This window comes from Anolis sagrei, chromosome X, assembly GCF_037176765.1.
Source record: "Anolis sagrei isolate rAnoSag1 chromosome X, rAnoSag1.mat, whole genome shotgun sequence".
In the NCBI taxonomy this organism is placed as follows: domain Eukaryota; kingdom Metazoa; phylum Chordata; class Lepidosauria; order Squamata; family Dactyloidae; genus Anolis; species Anolis sagrei.
The window spans coordinates 84,980,594-84,996,551 of record NC_090034.1 but is presented as its reverse complement, the minus strand read 5'-3'; the positions used below and the strand labels follow the sequence as shown (position 1 = coordinate 84,996,551).

General features: G+C 44.8%; 1 protein-coding gene across 1 annotated transcript in view; it reads right to left on the bottom strand.

Moving 5' to 3' along the window:
• Positions 1-1,035: 1,035 nt before the first annotated feature.
• The window catches only part of THRAP3 (thyroid hormone receptor associated protein 3), a 35,385-nt gene continuing 20,462 nt past the window's right edge, over positions 1,036-15,958 (bottom strand). Inside the window, exons 5-12 of the mRNA XM_060784055.2 lie at positions 13,465-14,223; positions 12,074-12,246; positions 10,983-11,088; positions 9,681-9,765; positions 6,529-6,710; positions 5,501-5,696; positions 3,860-4,078; positions 1,036-2,350 (exon numbers count right to left, since the gene is read on the bottom strand). Coding sequence (XP_060640038.2) covers positions 2,129-2,350; positions 3,860-4,078; positions 5,501-5,696; positions 6,529-6,710; positions 9,681-9,765; positions 10,983-11,088; positions 12,074-12,246; positions 13,465-14,223 — 1,942 coding nt within the window. The 3' untranslated portion in view covers positions 1,036-2,128. The remainder of the gene's footprint in view (positions 2,351-3,859; positions 4,079-5,500; positions 5,697-6,528; positions 6,711-9,680; positions 9,766-10,982; positions 11,089-12,073; positions 12,247-13,464; positions 14,224-15,958) is intronic.

Genomic DNA, 15,958 nt, shown 5'->3' with positions numbered 1-15,958 from the left:
TTATTACCATAGCACAATATTAATATTATATATATTATATTGTATTATAACATTATACTGTAATATTACATTTAAAATATATAATTATATTATTAGTATTATATTGTATTACATTATAATATTATCAATATCATATGTATGTATATTATATTATATTATATTATATTATATTATATTATAAGCACAGTGCAGGAGACAAGATGGAACTGCCTTTCTGGCCCCTCTCTTCACTCTGATCTCAGAGCAGCGGTTGGTGCTGGGGGGCGGGGGGAAGGTCCCAACTGATGACACTGGAGGCAAGATGGCACTGACTTCATGGCCCCATCTCTTCATTCCGACTTCTGAGCAGCAGTTGGTGTTGGGGGGGGGGGGCTCCCAACTGATGACACTGGAGGCAAGATGGCACTGCCCTCATGGCCCCATCTCTTCATTCCGACCTCTGAGCAGCAGTTGGTGTTGGGGGGGGGGGGGGGGCTCCCAACTGATGACACTGCCTTCCTGGCCCCTCTTCATTCTAATCTCAGAGCAGCGGTTGGTGCTGGAAAGGGGGGGGGGGCTCCCAACTGATGACACTGGAGGCAAGATGGCACTGCCTTCATGGCCCCTCTTCATTCCGACCTCTGAGCAGCAGTTGTTGTTGTTGGGGGGGGGGGGGGCTCCCAACTGATGACACTGCTTTCATGGCCCCTCTCTTCATTCTGATCTCAGAGCACCGGTTGGTGCTGGGGGGGGGGGGGGGCTCCCAACTGATGACACTGGAGGCAAGATGGCACTGCCTTCATGGCCCTCTCTTCATTCTGATCTCATATTTACAGCCACATCACACGGCACTTCACGCTCTGCTTTATTTAGGGTAGTTTTCCCTAACAAAAAGGGTTACGGGCCCAGTCTGTGTACCCAGTGTAACTGCTTAGTCCGTCTGCCCACACCGTTTAATGAGAGTTGGCCAATGTGGGGTTGGTGTCAGCTTTGTGTGGAAGAAGCTTCTCTGCTGCAGGCACAGAAGAAATCATCAGGAGAGGGACACACAGGCCATCAGTTTAACATAGTTTTATTTGAAGGAAGTCAAAAACAAAAACTTGTGGGCGCTAAGCAAGAAGTGCACCAATCGCACAAAGTGAGCTCTAGGGATAGCACAGGAAGGAGGAGAAAGTGGCTGGAGTGAAGTGAAAGAGACAAACCTTATTTCAAGAGGAACAATCCCTCAACATAGCCCTGGTGCTTTTCATCACTGGTCATCAACACCAAAGGATCACCTTCAGATCATTATGCTAAAGCTGAAGAGACAACTCGCCACCCACAACAATCAGCCACCCACAAGAAATGAGTCAATCTTGCTTTATAAAAACGTTAATAAAAATACTGGGGGGAATCCCATGTTTTTCATGCTACAGGCTTTATTTTGGGGTTTTCTTTTAAACTAATATATTCAGAAGTTTCTTAGAAAACAACATGGCCCTCAAAGTTGAGGCAAGAAGAGGATGCAAAAGGAAGAAACAAGAGAGTGAGGTGACCGAACATCAGCCCAGAGCAGCTTTGCATTTTGGGGGAATCCGGCAAGAGGAAGAGGAAGAAGAAGAAGAAGAGGGCCCTCAGGTGCGCCATGCTAAACTTTAAAAATTCCAGCGCAAAAGGAAAACAAAGAAACAAATGCCGGTTCCATTAAAAGAAAAGGCTCTGAATTCAAGTCAGAGGAACAGTTCCTTGAACTTAAGAACACCTGGATTTGGTCCCAATGGTTTCGACCCAGGTCTTGAGGATTCACATGCATTGCTCTGGTGTCACGTTAAGAACTAGAAAGGCGTTTCTGAAAGTAACCATTTTTCAGAGGGCACGGCCTAAGTAGATGCAAATGCTAAAAATAAAGGGATTTAAAAAACATCTACCAACGGGGCACAAAAGAGTGAGGAAACAGCTCCCTGACTCCATAATCATTAAAAAAGAAAGAAATCAAAAAATGATTGCCAAGAGGAGTAATGGGGCACGACTCACTCCACCATCCTCTGGGGTCATTGGGGGGGGGGGGGGGGGGAAATAAACCCAGAGAATCTGTAAAACAAAACATCCAACTAGCCAATAAGGATCAACGACAGTCCAGATTGACAGGAACATCTCCTCCTCCTTTTTGCTACTCAGCTACCGTTGGCAGGGGCTCCTTCTCCTCCCGGGTCTCGGCCCCGCTCTCGTCGTCCTCGATCTCGCCTTCCTCGCCGCTGAACTTGTCGTGGGCCCATTTGGGGCTGGCATTGGACTTCCGGTAGAGGAAGCGGCCCCGTCCGCGGGGGAAGATGCCCCGGCCCCTGCCCCGGCTGCCCCACTTCTCCCCGCCTTCGCCCTCGCGGTCGTCATGCTACAAACACAGAAAGAAAGAGAGAAGACAATCTTGGTCTGCAGCACATGTGGAGTTATCTAAGCGCTTTCCATCCCTGTCCATTTCCCAGACACTTATCCTTTCTATCCACTCTTCAGTAAAAAAAAAAATCAACCCCTAAAATCTGGGTCGACTTATCCATGGGTCAATGTGAGTGCTGTACCGTAACCCCTTCTCTGAGCAGATTAGCAAAAGGCAAGAGCTCAGTCTGTCCTGGGAGAAACTTTAAGAAGCATGGACGTCCTCTACTCTCTGTGCTATGGGGCCTTTTTGAACATTTAGGCCAGGAAATGGTGGCTGGCCTGTGAGAGGGCACTGGTGCTTTCCCTCCTCTCTGTGCAATGACCTTCAACGTATCCACTGGTCCTATTAAAATCCATAGTTTTGGTCTCCAAACATGCCATCAACTTATACATCAGGCCGACTTTTGCACTAGTGAGTGTACAGGGTAAGTATATATAATATAATAATAATAACTTTATTTTTGTACCATGCCTCCATCTCCCCGAAGGTACTCGAGGTGGCTTACATATGGCACAATGTGCCAAGACAAAGCATAAAATAAACACATAGTACAATACAATAAAGTAAAAAACTATAACATATAAAAACAACTCAGAACAATGCCCAACAACCTATGGTAACAACTACCGTACGGCATGGCCAAACTGTAAACAAGACAAAGGAATGGGATAGTCCCAGGGCATGGGATGAAAGTACAGTGCTGTGTCATTGATTGTGGACCATAGCTGTATCAGTTGGATATTTTAACTCCAATGGCTCCCATCCTATGCCATTCTCTTTAGTCAGGGAAGAGGCTTCTTACCAAGGGAGTAACTTGCACAGCACCATCTTCTTAGAATTTACTTCTTTATTCCCTCATCCTGTTATCTACCACATTCTTATCATCTTCAATCAAGTGCAAGTGCTCTCTTTCATAGTAGTAACAAAAATATATATCCCAGGGCTTTACAGGAATGCACTATGGCCATCAAAGTTTTCCCAATTTCATGGTGCTTTTCCTGTCTGGCAAGCAGGGGTTGAATTGGATGGAAACTTGGGGGTATGAACGGGGGGAAAGGCTTAAATATGCATGTTTAGAAATTTTAGAAAGCTCTACAATAAAAGGGCTGAGTTACATCTCAGCCTTGTGGCACTATTTTTCCTGTTGTACGCCCAGTGGCTTTGCTCTGACCAGAATAAATCTATTGTATTTTAATCTCGTCTCTAGTATCTGATTGGGATACTAGGTGTTTGGCGGCAGGGCACCAAACCTCAACACTGTTATCACTGTGCAGTGCAGATCTAGCTCCCAAGACTGCCCTGGGAGAGGCTCACTGTGTGCGTATCAATCCTCAAGGGTCAAGACAGCTGCCAAGGTGTCCAACTGAAGGGTCCTCAGAACCCAAACCACACCAGTGCGATCTTTCCACAAGACAGCCCTACACCCAGCAGCGGCCAAATCCCCTCCGCTTCCAGCGCACCTACCAAGTAGTATTTCTTGCTCTTGGGTGTGTACTCGGGGTCCCACTCCTCCTCTCGGGGCCGCTTCTGGAAGTCGGTGCTCACACCGCCTCCAGCGCCACTGCTGCTGCCGCCAACTCCACCACTGCCACCACCAACTCCACCACTGCTGCTGCTGTTGTTGTTGTTGCTGTTGCCGGAAAAGGTGCCTCTTCCCCAGCCACGGCCCCTGGCCCGGAACTGCTGCTTGGCGTCATGAGAGGAAGGGACATGAGAGAGAAAGGTTGGTGTGCTGGCTGGGAAGATAGCCTCCTCTTCCTTCTTGGTTCAAGGTCTGTGCCCCTTCAGAAGGTCTGATGCAATCTGCTCAAACCAAGAGGGAACTGAATCCCAACAAAGCTACCTAAATGCTGCTCAACACTTCCATGGATCAGGTGGGATGGAACTTTACAGCCAACATATGCTCTTTTTTTGGAGGCATTTAAACAGGCTGGATGGCCATCTGTCAAGAGGGCTTGGATGGTGTCTTCCTGCCTGGCAGAAGGAGATTGGGATTGATGGCCTTTGGGCGTCTCTTTCAACTGTATGATTCTAACTGTGAAGTTGCCCAGACTGAAGTATTTGGAATGAATCAGGGGCCACTGGTCTGCTACTGATCTCAGGGGAGGACTTTGAATCTGTTCTGTTTTAGTAAGTTTTAAAACTGGATGCAGGTTACAAGGCTCTTCTCAACCTCACCTTAAACCACAGTTTCTCAACCTGGGGGTCGGGACCCCTGTGGGGTAGTGAGGGGATGTCAGAGGGGTTGCCGAAGACCACCAGAAAACACAGTATTTTCTGTTGATCATGGGGGTTCTGTGTGGGAAGTTTGGCCCAATTCTATTGCTGGTGGGGTTCAGAATGCTCTTTGACTGTAGGCGAACTATAAATCCCAGCAACTAAAACTCCCAAATGCCAAGGTTTATTTTTTTCCAAACTCCACTGATGTTCACACTTGGGCATATTGAGGATACGTGCCAGGTTTGGTCCAGATCCATCATTGTTTGAGTCCACAGTGCTCTCTGGATGTAGGTGAACTACAACTCCCAAACTCAAGGTCAATGCCCACTAAACCCTTCCAGTATTTTGCTCTTTGATAGTAGGTTAACAATAAATCCCAGCAACTACAATTCCCAAATGACAAAATCAATCAACCTCAACCCTACCAGTATTAAAATGTGGGCGTATCAGGCATTTGTGCCAAATTTGGTCCAGTGAATGAAAAGACATCCTGGATATAAGATATTTACATTACGATTCATAACAGTAGCAAAATTACAGTTATGAAGTAGCAACGAAAATAATTTTATGGTTGGGGATCACCACAACATGAGGAACTGTATTAATTGGTTGAGGCATTTGGAAGGTTGAGAAGCACTGCCTTAAACCCTCAAAAAATTTCATGACAACTCATTTCCCTCATGATTTATTTCAACCATGTTTTACTTGAATTAGGCCCATTTCTCTAAATAGGCAAAGGGTTGGGTAGGTAGGCAGCCATTGCAAGATGTGCAGAGAAAAGCCTCTTCCTGAAAGGCCTGGCTCTTCAAACCCTTACAAGAATGAAGGGAAGCCCACAGCTGCCACCCCAGCCCTCTGCCCTCGCTCCCTGGAAAGGCTACTTACGAAGGTCCCCCGGGCTCTGCCCCTATCGCTGGGGCCAGCAAACTCCTTGGTGCCGAGGCGGGACTTGTCAAAACCGGGTGGAGCAGGCTCCTCTCGCTCTTCGACCTCTTCGGGGTACTCCTCCGCCTTGTAGGAACGTGAGGACCGAGAGGAAGAAGAGCTGGATCGAGAGCGCTCCCGGACACGGCGGTGCTTCCTGAGCCAGGACAAAGAAAGGAAAAAGAAAAGAGAAAGATCAGTCAGGAGCAGCCAGACTTCTGCTTAGCCATATCTATCTGTCAGAAATGGATACATAACCCATTCATAATTATGCTTTAGCTGCCTAGAAATCAACATCCTTAGGAAACCCAGTATTAATGGCACTGGCAATTCTTTCCAGATTCCTGCTTCCCTTTACAGCTGGAAAAGTTGTGGTGCTGCACAACCCAAATGCACTCACCTCTTGGCCGTTGTGCCCCAGCAATATTTGCATCGCAAACACAAAGGGACCGAGAATCAATGTGCCAATCCCAATGTGCCCCTTCCACCTGCAACTGGCCATCTATGGGAGCTGATAATGGGTCGCTCAATGAGAAGGCTGCTCCGAAGACCCAGAAATACATCTGGCCCACCAGCTACAGGCTTCATTGGAGAATATTCATTCCCAAAAGGCCCACATTTACAGATGAGGTGGTGCTTGGCTCTAACAGACTAGGCAAACAGGTCTGTCGTGAACAAAACGAACCCTACATTACCCTCCTGTCCCCAGAATTGACTTCTATCTCTGGCATTCCTTGGGAGACGCTGCAGCTTCCTGGACACACAGGAAGTATGGACACATACCAACAAACTTCAGGCGCTCCTTCCTCCAAATTTAAAGGAGGCTCAATGTGGAGAGGCCTCCTCCAACAGCCTACCATTTGCAGCATCCTAGACTGCGGTGCCATGCTGTTTCTTCTATTCAGTTCATGATCAGATGCTTCTGTCAGCAGCCAACCATCCTATGGAACACATATAACAAAGTACGAGGCAACTCCTCTTGCACATACTTCTTTTTGGACCCTTTGTGAGACCTTTCCGCCTTCTCCGCTGACCGCTCCCGCGAATGGCTCGAGGGCCTGGAGTCCACCGATTCCCTGGACTTGCCCCGCCTGTCCTTCTCCTTATGTTTTTTGCGCCGCTCAATATCAAGGCGGAGGTCAACCGGGTCATCCTTATATTTGCTTTCAGCCTGGAAGGAGAGGGACAGGGAGAAAAGGTTTCATGCCTGGACCTCCAGCTATTCCTTCACCATCACAGCATCCTAACATTCCTCAGGACTGGAGAGGCCTCAGTGGGAAAAGTCAGGTTGGTGTCATGATACACTTTGCAACAAGGAAGACACTTCCACTGCGTTAGAAGTGACAAAACACCAACACTTGTATATAAAGCCATGAAGGACAGAGGGAACTCTGTGGAACAGCCCTGCTGACTTGTTTCATCTGTTTCCTAGATCTATGTATCTCAAGGTGTTTTGCTTCCTACCTGAAGAGGTCTCTTCCCCCATTTTGCCCAAAGCCCTTTATGGCTTTTGTTGCCGAAGGTTTTCATGGTCGGAATTACTGGGTTGCTGTGTTTTCCAGGCTGCATGGCCATGTTCCAGAAGCATTCTCTCCTGACGTTTTGCCCACATCTATGGCAGGCATCTTCACAACCTGAGGATGCCTGCCACAGATGTGAGCAAATGTCAAGAAAGAATGCTTCTGAAACATGGTCATAGAGTCCGGAAATCTCACAGCAACCCTGCTCTATGATGCTTTGTGAGAAGGGAGCATAGAATCATAGAGTTGGAAGAGACCTCATGGGCCATCCAGTCCAACCCCCCCGCCAAGAAGCAGAAAAATTGCATACAAAGCACCCCCGACAGATGGCCATCCAGCCTGTTTAAAAGTCTTCAAAGAAGGAGCAGAATGAGATCTCTCTCTTCCTTAAGATGCTTTATACACAGACATTAGGTAACTTTCTCTTGGCTATCTACTTTTTTATTTGAGAAGTAATTGCCCTCAACAATGAAACTGTTTATCTTTTTGCAAACCTTACCTGTGAATTTTCTCTCCTGTTTCTGACCATAAGCTCATATATAGAACTGGCTATGCGGCACTCTGCTCTGCTATAGATCCCAAATACTGCGTTCACTTCTTGTGTGCCAGATAGAAGTCATTATTCAACGGAACAAAGGGAACAAAGCCAGCATCAAGGTCCCAGCCATCCAGCAAAGGAAGAAACGATCCTCCTAGGCCTCTAAAGAGCTACTGTCCGTAAAAATGCTACGGATAGTTTAATTTTTCCTGGCCTCCTGAATATTTACGTGGGGAGCAGGTCTTGTAGTCTTCCTGTCCTGAACCACCACTTTGCAGCCTTGCTTCGTGCTCACTCTCACCTCTCAAGACTCAAGGCTCTGCACAGTAAGCACAAACTTAGCATCGTGTTACTTGCACTTCGGTGGCAGGGAGGAAAGGTTCGAAAACGCACCTGTCACTGACAGCTCCAAAGCCAAAGGGAGCCAGATTTGGCTGGAGTTCAAGTACTCTCTGTTTCGACTAAGAGCTCCTTGCTTCTCCTGTACAACTATGGCACAGTCAACTCTTCCCTACTCACTCTTTACTAGTCCCACTATTTGTAGCCTCTGCAGGACATGTTCAAACTATTCTGAAAGATAGCTTGCATTGGGCGCTGACTTTTGTGCTCTGAGCCATGGTGTCACAGATCTCTAAGTACAGAATCAGATTCCTCCTCCCAAACATGCAATGACTATACATGATAATCCAATACTTATTTTCCCAACACTGATATTAATTTGTATGTTTTAAGTGGCAAGGAAGGGATAAGATAGAAAGAAAAATAGCTTTTAGGAGGTCGCGCAAGGACTAAAAATGCACTTTTAAAAAGTTGTTTCATGTCTCTTTGCTTCCTCTACCAAAACGGTAGATGCGCAGGATCTCTTGATTTTACAGTCACTTTCAGTTCAGATATAGCAGTCAGTTTTGCTTCAGTTTAAAGGCAAGCCACCAGCAGCTCTCTTTCAAAAGTCTTCCTCATACAAGTCTTAAAGGGTGGCTTCCATTATTACAGGAGTTGGTTTTTGTGAGCTCTGTTGGTTCTCTTTGACTCCCAAACATGAAGGAAAACTCTTTTCTTTTTCATGGAGAACACAAAGTTTTCATCTGGTAACACCACAACAGACACCGGCTTGCCATGAAGAGCCGCTGGCAAATCCCAGGCAGTTAATAGGCATTAATTTGCTTAGTTCTTTTTCATCTTAAGACTTATCTTGACGAATAATAAACCTGCTAAACATGGGAGTATTTATGCGCATTTACTCACCTGCACGCACTGGAGATAGTATAGAACAGAGATAAGGTAATAGAACAGAGATACGGCTATTTTACCTTTCAAAACTAACAAGCAATGTAATACAGGCATAATATGGAAACACTTTGGCAGCACTGTCCAAAACGTACATTAACATTTAGTGTTTAAATTCAATGAGTTTTTCCATTTTCTTTTGGTTTGGCTTGAAAAAATAGCGAACAATGTGCCCATGGGGCTTATAAACATTTCAGTGTGAAATACTCCCAAGTGCGTCATATTTTTAATAATTCTTGACAACATTCAACAGTATGTAACACATTAGGAGCAAAAAAATATGTATTATCTCTGTGTTTGGCTCAGATACAGCTGTGCTTTACTCCTCTTTTCCTGACATGCACCTCTGTCTGTCTGTCTGTCTGTCTGAAAACACGGTTGGAAATATCACGGAAAGACAAGGTATTGAGTCATACTTACAAGCAGCAAAATATCACAAAAAGCCTCTTCCATCATCAAGGTCACTTGTTTCCAAAAATCCACTCTTTTTGTCTCAAGCTCAACCTCAATTGACTTTGGGGATCTTTTTTTTTATACCATATTTCTAACCACTTCACAAAGGTTGTTGATACATTTTTTTTATTAAAAATTAACCCTTTGTAGTTCATTTTTAGAATTATGCCCATCCTTGAAAGAAAAACACAAACTTAAGTAGAGAGCAAGTGAAATGAAAAAATATATCACTTTTTATATATATTTATAGATATATATTTACACATATAGAAATAAAAGGTTCATGCCTCAAGCATATATATGTTATATGTATTTAAACTATAGATCGAGAGTAACAGTTCACCTTGTAGCTGGGTTCTTTGGAACTTTTGGTCTCCTCTTGAGAGAATCCATGTTTTCTAAAAGAACTCGGGGAAATGTCTATCCTCCTAAAAACAAAAAAGGCACAGCAGGGTTAAGAAAATGCCATGGAAACACCACTTCTTTTGGTATTTATATAATGAGCAAAACAGACTTCAGTCCCAATGCATTGACTCTAAAAGCACCAATTTATATGAGCAAGGCTTGGAGGGTTACGCTCCAGCTTCCCACAATGTTTTTCAATACTTTGAGGGGATATTTTTATCCCATATATTTAATACTTTCCACTGTTTTTTTTTTAAATGGAGGATAAATGAAGTCTAGGATTCTTCTCTTAGGGGTTCTCAATACTTGGAATACATGTTTTTATTCCCAAATATTTAATAATTTCCATTACTTTTTAAAAAAACAGAGGATCAATAAAGGAAGAGCAAAGAATCAGCTAATGTCGGTTAAAAATACTTTTTGGCAAGTAACTGGAAAATGCTTCTTGTTGCACCAAAGCAGTGACTCCCTCATTTGGTTATGACTTAAACCTGCTCCCAAAAAAAGACTGCAAATGTGATGCATAACTGGTCAGAAATATTAGTACTTTTAATTACAAAAATGTGAGTTAAGCACTGAAAGGGTTAAATGGATGCATTGACTCAGCAAAAGCTGTAGTTCAATAAATGAAGGTGTGCATGTTGCTTAGTAACGACCCAGCCTGAGAGTTCTCAGTGTGAGAGAAGCCTCTCTGTGTGAGAGAATGCCTCAGTGGGAGAATGGGTCTCAGTGGTAGTAGGCCTCATTGTGGGAGAGCGGTCTCAGAGTGTGGGGTAGGCCTTGGTATGAGAAGGCCTCGTGCGTGAAGCTCCAATGTGGAGTTTGAACTTTATTTATGTTATGGAAACCTTGTTTTTGTAAAGAGTGCAACCATATTATTTTGCTATAAATAACAGCCTCAAATGGAAGAGATAATATTGGGCTATGTGTTTTTGTCCTTTTCATCACTTTGGGCTACTGGTGCTGGGTCACGCTGCTGCTAAGTTACTCTGCTGTGCATTTATGAGGAAGATCTTTTGTTAATAAGCCTACTCGCCCAACATAACTCAGGGCCTGCAAGCTCTGTAGCGACCTGCCCACTGCATCCTGCTTAACACCCACCAAGTCTTCCCAAGTCTTTCTTAGATTCTAAAGGTTATGACCTGAAACTCAGGAGAGAGCACCTACAGGGCTTTGGGGCGAAGACTCGAGTTCTCCTTCCCTTTTTGGGAACCATGCCTTCTTGCTGCCCGCTACTCACCTGTGGATTTCAGGGCTTTTGTTCTTAGCTGACTCCTGCTCCGCTCGCTTTAGGTATTTTGTAAAACGTTCATTCAACGTCATTCCCGAGGAGCCAAAGTGATGCTCTGCATTTGTGTTGAGGAAATACCACATTATTAATATACTGCATTTGGACTTTGGGCAACATAAAAGTGAGCTCTGCAAGAAGGTCTGCAACAGATTCAGGAAGCAAACAATAGATGAAAAGGTGAAGAAAGGAGAAAGAGAAAGAGAAGAGTCCTGTTCCCTTTCCTTTCAATAAATAAGAAATTCAACAGCCCTTAAGCAGCCAGTGTCCAAGACAGTTGAATCTACTGAATAGCAAAATAACCCAATGCTACTTCATGCCACTTTCCTATCCATCCTGTTTCTGAACTGTTTATATCTTCAGGTAAAGTGGATCTTGCCCTTCATTTTTAAGCCATCCTACTTGAATAGAGAGATATTATATAGGAAGGAGCCCATATCATGTGCGTATCATTTGCAGGGCAATCCCACTTTCCCAATGGCACTTAGGAACAAATGACCTCCTAGATAGGAATAGAGGCCAAGGTTTCCTTTCTCATTTACTGCAAACCTCTTTTGTAGATTCCTGGTCTCCATAATAATGGCAGAACCACCAAGCTCACATTTCATGCGCAGCTGGGGCAGGGCATCCAAGATTCCAAAGAAAAGACTCTGGCAAACGATTCTATGGGCGGAAAAAACATTTTCCTTTTCTGTCTGGTCCTCCTCTTGTTTACAATTCAGCCGAGTTCACCAGGGAACGGGGGAGATGGCTTAATAGTTGCCAACTGGCCTCTTTGAGTCAGCCCACTCTCTCTGGAAGTGGAGCAAAAGGTAAACCGCCAAAAGGAGGTCAAAATAGACCATTCCAGAATTCTTGAAATAGTAAGCAAATCCTACTCTGGCTACTCTGGAGGATAACACCGAAAGAGGACACAGCAAAAAGAAGGAAAAGTTGACCACGGAGCCCACTGTGATCCCATCTGCCACAGATCAGTGACGAAGCAGGGTAGTGCCAAGCCACAGCTTACCTACTCTCCGACCCTCACCTCTCACACCACTCACCTTTGACATGGTGGACAATGGTCACGATGTGCTGTGCAAACAGCTCAGATGGGCTCCGCTGAGACTGGGCCGACTGGATGTGATGGAAAATGGAACGGAACTCCTGCTCTTTCTTGCTGCTGTGCACTAGGTCGCGGCTCAGTTTGCGTTCCTGGGCCAAGATCCCACTGGGGCTGTATATGGAGCAGAGACAGACAATGCTTTAACAGCCATGTCAACAGTCATAAGACATAGCAGTAGCCTCATTACTTTGCTTGCAACCAATTACAGATGCAAGATAGATTCACCTAAATGCCAGGAACCAATTTATTTTTTAGGCTAAACCACACATTACTGCTAATATAGTTTTCACTGCTTGTTCCTAACTCTTCCAAATCATGGTTATGGATATGGATGGCTAGAATTCAATTTCACATTTCATGTTGTGGAGCTAGATCATTCCAATCCAGTCTGGATGGAAAGTGGAAAGAGGACAAGGCCTCTAGACTTTATTAGAGAACTCTGTGCTTCGAGAATGCAATATTTTTCTATGAGTGATAAACAAAGCAAAACTAGATATGATACAAGCTTCCCCTTAGAACTTGAAGTACACTTTTAAAGACCAATGAATTCTCCTTCCATAGAGAGACTGCAGCTCCAGCCACTTTGCTTTATCTAGCTCTGTATTGGATATTGTTTATTTGCATGTATTTGGGGACTAATCTAGATGTGGGCAAACTGGGCCTTCCATCCAGGTGTTTTCGACTTCAATTCCCACAATTCCTAACAGCCCTAGGCCCCCTTTCCCCCTCAGTCACTTAAACCGAGGGGGAAAGGCCCTGAGGGTGTTAGGAATTGTGGGAGTTGAAGTCCAAAACACTCAGAGAACCCAAATTTTCCCATGCCTGTACTAATCCCTGCTACTAAGTGACCTCTGAAGACATGCTTACAGAGTTTCCTATTTTGTTGTTTTGGGAAGGGAAGGGCTCTGGGCCGATTCTCTTTAAGAGCTGACGCAAACTAGCGTCTTGGGAGAGCAAACTGTGCCAGCACGACCGATGACGTCGAAGACTCCGTCTCTTTCTCCGCCTTTCTCCGCGCCCGCGTGGTTTTCCCTTTGCTAGGGCAGCGATGCGAGCGTACTCTCGCTGTTCACAGAATTCAACAGCGAGAGTACGCTCGCATCGCTGCCCTAGCAAAGGGAAAACCACACAGGTGTGGAGAAAGAGGCGGAGAAAGAGGCGGAGTCTTTGACGTCTTCGGTCGTGCTGGCACAGTTTGCTCTCCCAAGACGCTAGTTTGCGGCGGCTCTAAAGGACTTCTGAGAGATCGGAGGGTGCATTACAGTAGAAAGCCATGCCCCCCTCCCTTTAGTCCTTTTCCCTTTTGTGGAGACTATGTGAGCCCCTCACCGAGCAAGATCCTCATCGAAGGAATCCATGCGGAGGTTGACCTGGGTCTCACGGGTGATGGAGAAAGAGGACTTCCCTGAGGCCAGACCCTCTCCCCTAGTGCCAGGCTTCTCCCTGCCTTCGGTGGAGGCCTTTCTTGGAGGAGGGGAGGTGTTGCTTTTCTCTTGGCCCGCTTTGTAGGTCGTGACCCGGAAGTTCTTCTCGGGGATGAATCCCCTATGCCCAGGGTCCGCCCTCTTGCCTGCCTGCCGCTCCTCCTTCTTGGAGGACTCCCCGTAGGGCTCCTCCTCTGCTTCCTCCGTCTTCCGCTGCTTCTCTTTGGTAGGAGGCAGGAAGACCAGGCCTTCCCACTTCCCTCCCCGCTCTTCCTCCTGGCTCTTGCTGGAAGTTGACACTGTCTTGGAGAGGAACCGGGGCGGCTCATCCTCGTCCTCATCCTCCTCGAAACTGGCCTCCTTTCGCCCTTTGCCCTTGGCCTTTTTCTCCATCTCATCCGCCTCCTCCTTGCCATAGTGCTCCTTGTGGAACTCGGCCATCTTCTTCTCAAAGTCCTCCCGCAGCTTATAACGTTTGGGGGACTGGCTTCCACGGTACATCTTTTCCGCGTCGGCTTTGGAAGTGTATGGATCCAGTTTCCCTTTGCTGTCTGACAATCCCATCTCTGAGAAACCTCCCTTCTCTTTCATTTTTTCCTTTTCCACATTGGCCAGTTTCTGCTCCTTATCTTTCCCATTCTCGTTCTTTTGCTCTTCTAAGTATCTAGATGCAGAAGGAGAAAGGTAACACAAGAAATCAAGGACTGTTACTCTGACAGTTTAGATCAAGTAGCTTTCAGAAGATCCTCGTGATAATGGACATCAAGTCATTGTTTTGTTTATTCCATCTCTTCTTCTTCCAGCTCTTTTATAATGCAATTTCGAGATCTCATAGAGCTCACTAAAACCGATAAACAGGTGCTTTGGAAGCGATTTGGCACAGCTAGAAGGCAGGAAATACGTAAAAGGTCTTACCCAGCCTGTGCATTCACTTACAAACCTGCTTGTAGAGACTTTGCCCATCAATATTCTCACACCTTGGGCTGTTGTGCTTTTAAGTAACACACAGTGGGAATAAAAGCCTCAAAAGCTACGTCAATATTTTTTTTGGAGGAAAGTCTCCTATGGAAGCTATAGACGATTCAAAACACAAATAAAAGCAAAAAGGTTAACAGGGGGAAACACTGGATTGGTTGGGAGGAACATGAATAGTCAGCAATGTCATCAAGACTCTCAATTCCCAACGGGAACTGATAGTAAAAGATTTTTATCTATAGCTAGCAGTGAACAACATGGCAAGATAAGGATGGAAGAGCAGCAGTATGACAGCAGTTAAGCCTATTTTTAAAAAATCAGTGGGCAGGTATTGGCACCTAAACATCTAGGCTGACTCCTGAAAAGTGGGAGCGAGCACTAGGAGAAAATGACTTGCTATGTTATGTCTATAGGCCTCAAATATGGCAATTTTATGCAAGAGGGACTTTTGAGAAATCCTGTTACTACCAGCTATGCTCAGATCTTCTAAACTCAGGGCTTGGCTTCCTTTATAGATCCAATCCATCTACAATGTGGTCTTCTATTTTCCAGATACTTTGAATTTAATAAGCACGAAATAATTAGAAATTAGTCATATTGGTTTTTTTGTGATAGTCATTTCTAAAAATTCATGTAAATGATTGAAGGTGCTTGAGAACTGTTTTGGAAAAGTGAGACTGAACTTCATATATCAAAAACTGATGGTAGGTTGAAGAAAAACAACAGAAATATTGGGCTGCTGTGCATTCAAATACTGATTTGGTCTCAAAGGTAGTGTCATGGAACATCTTTGTTCCTAGAAGTCTGCAAAGCTGACAGGTAGCTTTGATGTTACAGCTGAGCTAGAACTGAGCTTTGGTATATAAAGCAGCAGCCATTTTTATTCCGGTAACACAAAAGCAATGCTTTCCTCTTCAAAGGGAGCCAGAAAGAGGAGAAATGTTTTAACTCAGCATTCAGCCTTCAGCCAAAACAGTGCATTGCAGTAAGATATTTTCCTAACAGCCCCGTAATTATTATTATTATCATTATCATTATTATTATTATTATTTGTGGCTGCCCTATTTTCCCGAAGGGACTCAGGGTGGTTTCCAAAATATATGGCAAACATTCAAAATCAGAGCCTACCACTTTGGCTACCAAAACCAGTAGCCACAACTGGATTTGTTTTTCTACTCCATATTTAATCTATTTACAGATACTCATACTAATACTAATATAGATAATATAGATTCTCATACTAATACTCATATATCCAGAGGGACGTATCTCTCAGGGAGGCGATGTCTAACAGAAATAAATCATGTGCAAAACTACCAAGACAACATGCCGATGAACTTATATAAATTCTCTGTCTGATACTTTTACACTTGCCACTCTACTTGCCCTGCTTTCAACTTGTAACTTAATTCCATTTTACCAAA